The following is a 7608-nucleotide window of genomic DNA, read 5'->3' on the forward strand; positions in this document are numbered from 1 at the left end:
ACAATCATCAATAGATAAGAAATCATAAAAATTCTAATGTGAAGCCACATAACCACATAGATATGTGTATACATGTACATAAATAAATTTAAAATTATGATTTGCTTGATTTATATAGTTATGGAAGACAACGAAATGACACTATATAAAGCTGAAATACAAAAATCAGAAACACAAGACAAAATATCAAAATACATTGAGCAAATGCAACAAATAGAAGACAAAATGAATCATGAATGTAAAAAAATAATAGCAGAAATGAAGAAACTGCTCAAGGAAAAAGAAAAAATAGAGAAAAATAATAATAATAAAATAGAAGAACTAAGAAAATTAAATGAAAAAGCAGAAAAGCTAAAACTAAATAAAAAACTAGAAAAAGCACAGAAATTAAAAACTAACATTAATAAAATGAAAGAAAAGCTTAAAGTACTAACTGAAAATGATATAGAAAAATTAGAAAAAGAAGATTCACTAACAGAGAATGATGTACAAGAACTATTAAGAGTAACACAGGTAGATTCTGAGATATCAGAAGTAATAGCAGGCAAGTCAAAAAGAGCTATTGAAAATAGCTAAGTCACTAACAAAAAATCATATAGAAATAACGCAAGATGAAGAAAGGAGAAGAAAATGGGATGAATATTACATGAAGATAGCCTGTTTAGCTGCTCTAAGAAGCAAAGATCCAAGCACACCAGTAAGCTAATAATACCTGGTACATAACATAATATCATTACACAGGTTGGTGCTTGTATTGCTGATACTAAAACTCATCAAATAGTTGGGATTGGATATAACTCAATGCCTTATGTTAAAGGAAGAAATAATGATAAAATATTCTCATGGAAAGGATCTAAAGCAGAAGGAATACCATATCATGAAAAGAAATATAATTATGGTAAGTATAACATTAATAATTATTGTACTGTGGTATGATAATTCTGTAGTTGTTCATGCAGCAGTTAGTGCTGTCCTTAATAAAACTAGAGAGAGCATTGAAGGATGCACAATATACTTGACACATTTTCCTGACAAAGATTGTGTTCACGCAATCATAAAAGCTGGAATAAGAGAAGTGGTTTACTGTATGTACACAAGACATGAGGAAAGAGAGGAAAAGGAAGATATGATAGTAGGTAAAGAAATATTGGAAAGAACTGCTGTCAAATATAGGCAAGTTAAAATAATATTTTCAATTTTTGTAATAAAAATCAAAATTACAGAAGAATGGAAAACATTGGTGGAGAATTGAAAAATAGAATAGAGCAGGAGATTAAACCCCAATATAAAAAAAACAAAAACAAATGGCCAACTGAGCCAGTCCAAGGTTACATAACATGGGAGAAATTCTTTATGAAAATAGCAGAACTATCAAAAGAAAGATCAAATCATAATCCTCAATATAAGGTTAAAGAATGTACATGCATAAATTCATACATTATGGCAATATATATGGGTTACAGGGTTAATACACCAGACACCGAGGATACTTTGAATTGATATCGCCCAAGGGCCTTTGGCTCTTGGGTGATATATCCATTTAAAGTATCCTCGGTGTCAGGTTATTAACCCATATATCGCCGTGATGCATAATATACACACATATACATACATGTACACTGTATATCAACTAAATTTATTGACATTGCTGAGATTAGCGTGAAGGAGAACTAAGCAGTCAGTGTATACTATTCTTAATGTACATCATGTACATGAATGGACTACATGCATCATGCATATTGTACATGATTGACAATGACACAACAATGCATGAAGTATTTACATACTGTATGCACCATATATTTTGCGGGGATTACTTAAGTCTTAAATTTTACAATTTTCGTGTTTTAGAAAAATTTACCAAATTAAAATCCGCAAAATAGCATGCTGATTATATAGTAGGTGTGGTAATTATATTAAAATTGTGAAATTTTCATTTGCAAATAAAAAAATGCAGCCAAATCGCAAAATTTTATACCTGCAAAATATATGGCATATGCGGTACATATAAAGTGAATGTGGATGCAATGACTGCAATCACTATTGAGTCACTTCAATTGTTTGTGTAAAAATGTAGCTTTTAGTTACAATTGAGGCTTGATGTTAGAAAAATGTAACAGTATAAAATTTTAATAGATACAAGTAGCCACAAAGTATTCATGAAAACTACTCTACGAGAGGAAAACTACATGACAATGTACAAACAAATGCATAATCACTCTGTTACAGGTGGGAGCATGTGTAGTGTCACCAAAGAAACAAGTATTAGCTGTTGGATATAATGCATACCCAGAAGACATGATACATGATGAGACTGAAGATGAAGAAAAAGATAATAAAGAATCAAATTATAGTTAGTGTAATTTAATAACAATGACAGTTCACTCTAAATGTATTTCATCAGTTTCCCATGCTGAATACAAGGCAATATTAGGAATATCACCATCAGTTGAAGGGTGTACATTATATGTCACTAAATATCCTTGCCACATGTGTGCTCAAGTTATAGTACAGTCTGGTATTAGGGAAGTGATATATGATAAACCAGGAGAATGGGACAAAGATAGCTACATAAGCTCAAGGAAGACATTGGCTGCATGCTTAGGAGATGACAAAATTATAGATATAAGGTTACAATAGAGTATGTGCAATAACTTAATTTTCTGTTTTTAGAAGTTATGAAAAAAAATTAGATTCAAAAATTTCCAAAGAATGTCAAACTCAAAGTATTGTAAAGGATCAAGCTACATTCCGTACATGCACATATATAATAGCCATTATCTTTTTTAAATTTTTGTTCATTATTTTTGTGTGTGTCACTATAAAATCTATATGTAAATTCTAATTATTATAAATTTTGATGTCTGCTGTAAATCATATTTGTTGTAAATTGTATTTGGTATTTGCATTGCGTACAAATTAAGGTTTTTGAAAGTTATGAAATATGCAAAATAGAATATCATTATACAAATGCATAATCATGAACACTATAAACATGAGATTGCAGTACCACTGGATACCGTATAATGGGTTTTTTTCAAGGATAACAAATTTTGTAAATTTTGTGAATTTTTGAAGATTCAAAAAATTAAATTTCTTGAAGAAAAGTGGCAATTCGCGAAATTTAATTCTGTGAAACCTCCGGATACAGGCCATTTGTGAAAATTATTATCCTCAAAATAAACCCACTATACTGTATGAACTAGCCCCACCCATAAAAATTAGCCACTCCTACAGCAATTGACTCCACCCATAATATAAGGAGCAAAAATGTAAAAACATGTTTAAAAGGAAGAGGCTAATAAGGAGCTACTTCAGTGAAAGAAGACAGTTTATTTCATTAATGTCCCTCACGGTACATGCTATTACTTAAACTAACAAAAATAACATTAAAAGAACAACAAATTAAATAAACACATGAATATTGTCTACACACAAGTTGACTCCTACTACTACTACTACTCATCAATACTACTGTCACTATGTACAGTTGGCATACACAATACACATTCAAAATTCAAAATATTTGTGACCATATATGGAAATGTGTTATGACTACCGTTGGCATCGCGTGATCACTATAGTATACGTACAAGTACATCTTCATAATTGTATATAATAAGCTACTCACTAGTGTTTACTGAGAGATCAGACTAGAGGGAGTACAAGATAAGAGAAGAGAAGACTACTAACAGTCAGTATAAGCTACTCCAGTAAAGAAAGGTAATGTATAGTGTATACAATATTTAATATTAGGCTGCACTGTATAGAACTGAAACAAGAAATAGTGAGACTATAGAACAGGACAGGTTAGTGCATGAGAATAAGAAATGAATAAGTTAAATGACACTGTATATAATGATGAATGATATATCCCTCACAGAAGCATTATAATAATTATCTTACATCATAAAAATATGCTTCTTATAGTTGGTCTTTAACTAACAATCAAGACCAAACTTCATATAGTTAAAGAGCTATATGAAAGCAAAACCTAAGGGGTACATGTATGATGTATCGTATATTTTTGCTGTGACTTTTATCCCGTCAAATGATAAATTCACAAAAATTAGATCACATAAAAATATACTGCTCATTTAATTATAATACTCCACTTTATTATGCAAAAATTAAATCACGCAAACAATTAAATCATACAAATTTTGCTGATACAAAAATTTCCAAATGGATAAATTTATTAATGGTATAATAAAAATATATGTATAACAGTAATTATGGCCAGAATTCCTAAATTATAGATAAAAATGTCAGACAGTGAAGAAAAAAAAATAGAAGAAGTCTGTGCAGAAATAGAAAAATTTCATAAAAAAATTAATGAACAAAAAGTGAAAGTCTATACAAAGGAAAAATTATTGCAGGAATTTGATGAAGTAATAACAAAGATGAATGACATCGCTGATCAAATGACAGAAACAGAAACAGAAATGCTTAAAAAAGAAAAGGACTGCAACAAAGATCTGGAAAAAAAAATAGAGGAAACTACTCGAGTGAAGGCTTTACAGCCAGCTGATGACAAAGAGAAGCAAAAAAAATTAAAGAAGTGTCAAGAGCTACTGAAAGAAATTAAATCATTGAAATGTGAAATGGAATATGCAAATTCAACAAAAGAAAATGTGCAAGAAATAAGAAAGAATGCAAATATAATAAAAGAAAAAGCAGAAACAGCAAAAACTAGAGTAGCAGATGCAGAAAGTAGTCCAAATTTAGAGAAAGAGGTCCAAGAGTTAGAAAAAATAAAAGCAGAAGCAAAAGTAGTGGAGCAAGAAGCAAATGAAGAATGGGATGAATATTACATGAATATAGCATGTTTGGCTGCTTTAAGAAGTAAAGATCCAAGCACACCAGTAAGCTAATAATTACCAAATTATCCACTAATACAATCACATGTAGGTTGGTGCTTGTATTGCTGATACTGAATCTTGTCAAGTGGTTGGGATCGGATACAACTCAATGCCTTATGTTGAAGGAGGAAACAATGATAAAATTTTCCCATGGAAAGGATCGACAACTGATAAAATAAATCCTGAACTGAAATATCCTTATGGTAACCAGAAATTAGTAGTCATTATCATTGTATGATAATCGATTCTATAGTTGTTCATGCAGCAGTAAATGCTATTGCCAGTAAACCTAGTGAGAGCATTGAAGGATGTACAATATACTTGACACATTGCCCAGACAAAGATTGTGTTCAGGCAATCATAAAAGCAAAAATAAAAAAAATAGTTTACTGTATGTTTACAAGACATGATGAATATGAAAGAGAGACGGAGGATGATATGGAAGTAGCTAAAAAGATACTGGAAAGAAATGCTGTCAAAATTAGGTAAGTCAAAAAATATTTTTAATTTTTACAATAACTAAAATAACAGAAAATTTAAAAATGAGAATGCTGGGGGACAACTAAAAGACAGGATAGATAGAATTAGACCCAGATATACTAAAAAAAACAAAGACGAATGCAAATGGCCAACTGAATCAGCCAAAGATTTCATACCATGGGAGACATTCTTCATGGAAATAGCATTACTATCAAAGGAACGATCAGCTCATTCTGAATATCAGGTCATTATACATGAATATATGAAGTTTTGATGTACATGTAATGTACTATTGTATATACATGCATACATACTTATTGTGATATAAGAGATACAGCCATGTACATGTACTCTTTACACAACATGCATGTAATTGGGCAAAGCCCTTAGTGATGATTAATTGTTACAATAGGTCTCAGTGGTATTAGAAAAAATACTTGTATAAAGTAGACCCTAGGAATTTGTAACAATATAATTGGTAATACTAAAAATACATAATCATGGATTCTGTTACAGGTGGGAGCATGTGTAGTGTCACCAAAGAAACAAGTATTAGCTGTTGGATATAATGCATACCCAGAAGACATGATACATGAAGAGACTGAAGATGAAAAAAAAGATAATGAAGAAGAATCAGAATATAGTTAGTGTAATTTAATCACAATGAATTGATAGTTTATTCTAAATGTATTTTTATCAGTTTCACATGCTGAATACAAGGCAATATTAGGAATATCACCATCAGTTCAAGGGTGTACACTATATGTCACTCAATATCCATGTCATATGTGTGCTAAAGTTATAGTACAGTCTGGTATTAGGGAAGTGATATATGATGAAGATGGAGGATGGAAACAACCAAGCTACATAAGCTCAAGAAAGATACTTACCACATGCTTAGGAACTGAGAATATTAATAACATAAGGTTAACATACTATAATTATTTCTAAATTTATTACTTATTACATTTTTAGAAGTTACGATAAAAAATTAGTTTGAAACTGTTACAAAGAATCAAGCTAAAAGAAATGGAAATGGATTATTATTATCATTATCATTTCCTGTGTCATTGTTTGTCTTCTAGATATAGGCATATTCTAGTTGAATGCTAAATAGTTTGTAACCATTTTGTTAAACTGACATAAAAATGAGGTGCTTTAAAAATCAATATCAAGTAATGTTTTTCTAATTTTATATTTTACTTGCCTAGCCTGCTTCTAGATATGTTGTATGTGTGTCAACTGTGGTCTTACTATCAGCAGCTGGTAGTCATTTTCAAATGTACATGCATGGTAGAACTTGGTATCAGTTTTATGGCAAATATTAACCTCATGACTGCTCAGTTAATAACAACATAATAACATTATGACAACAACTACACACAAAGGCATACATTTCACCTTTCTGCTCATCAATGTCACAGCAGCATTTATAAATGTGGGTGCAAATTTGTCTAAAAGTGGTTGAATTTATTAGTTGATAAATTTTTCTGCTTTTTTGCATATAGCACCCCATAATTATTGAGGAGTCCACAACGGTATCCAAAAGAGTACTGGATTAACCCAGATTTTGGCTGGATTATTGGAATTTTTATGGATTTTATTAATAGTTATTGAACATAATAACCATGTTATTAGTATTAGTTAATCATTAGTTATTTTAATTAACTATTAGTAATAGTTAACAAACCACAAATAAAATTAATTAGCCATTAATAATAGTTAATAAACCATGGCATGGTCAGTATATTTCTGGATTTTGTAACTGGATTTTCTTGGATTAGATCTATAATTTATTGCTTGGATTTTTGGATTATCTGTGGATTTTCTTGGATTATCACTTGGATTTTCTTGATTATTGGTGGATTTCTGTAGATTATTGGATTACTGCTGGATTATTGGATTTTCTACTGGATTTTTTGGATTTTCTGGGAAGGTGTACCGGATTATAGACCAGTTGGTGCTAAGTATATTCATAGAATTTTAAGTATATTCATTGTGATACCGTAAATAAAGTAACGAGCCTCTGTCAGCCTTGCAGCAATATATGAATGGAGGTTAGGCTACGCCCACGCTTCCGTTTCCAATCCCTTTCATTTACTTTATTATCTATGAATATACTTAGCGCCAACTGGTCTATTGCCTCGTTGCGGACTCCTGATAATTATACTCCATTAAAGAAAGGTAATGTATAGTTTATGATATCTTTTATGTACTCTTGATGATACTTAATATTAGCAAGAGTGGATTATTATTTATGGAGAGT

The 7608-nt window shown here is 30.6% G+C and overlaps 3 protein-coding genes across 4 annotated transcripts in view; all 3 read left to right on the forward strand.

The window, feature by feature from the left end:
• The first annotated feature begins 348 nt into the window (after positions 1-348).
• On the forward strand, positions 349-2937 carry LOC109587435 (uncharacterized). Of its 2 annotated transcripts, none has more exons than XM_020003674.1 (8): positions 349-544; positions 600-697; positions 742-898; positions 948-1173; positions 1224-1407; positions 2230-2353; positions 2405-2630; positions 2674-2937. In XM_020003674.1, exons 1-8 carry the CDS (start codon positions 409-411, stop codon positions 2843-2845), a joined length of 1323 nt encoding a protein of 440 aa, XP_019859233.1. In that variant the 5' UTR covers positions 349-408; the 3' UTR covers positions 2846-2937. The 2 variants fall into 2 exon arrangements, with proteins under 2 accessions (XP_019859233.1, XP_019859234.1); XM_020003675.1 differs by having other exon boundaries at positions 2677-2937.
• A 529-nt stretch (positions 2938-3466) lies between these two features.
• Positions 3467-6480, forward strand: LOC109587434 (uncharacterized). The gene is made up of 9 exons (XM_020003673.1): positions 3467-3723; positions 3771-3809; positions 4260-4865; positions 4912-5065; positions 5116-5347; positions 5394-5586; positions 5859-5985; positions 6043-6268; positions 6318-6480. The coding sequence occupies exons 3-9, from the start codon at positions 4266-4268 to the stop codon at positions 6340-6342; spliced, it is 1557 nt and encodes a 518-aa protein (XP_019859232.1). The 5' UTR covers positions 3467-3723; positions 3771-3809; positions 4260-4265; the 3' UTR covers positions 6343-6480.
• Positions 6481-7373: 893 nt separating this feature from the next.
• LOC109587437 (protein PXR1-like) overlaps positions 7374-7608 on the forward strand; it is a gene marked incomplete at its 3' end in the record, with an annotated part of 3033 nt that continues 2798 nt past the window's right edge. Inside the window, exon 1 of the mRNA XM_020003678.1 lies at positions 7374-7526. The remainder of the gene's footprint in view (positions 7527-7608) is intronic.

The sequence above is a fragment of the Amphimedon queenslandica genome, unplaced genomic scaffold (assembly GCF_000090795.2).
Source record: "Amphimedon queenslandica unplaced genomic scaffold, v1.1 AMPQUscaffold_12567, whole genome shotgun sequence".
NCBI lineage: Eukaryota > Metazoa > Porifera > Demospongiae > Haplosclerida > Niphatidae > Amphimedon > Amphimedon queenslandica.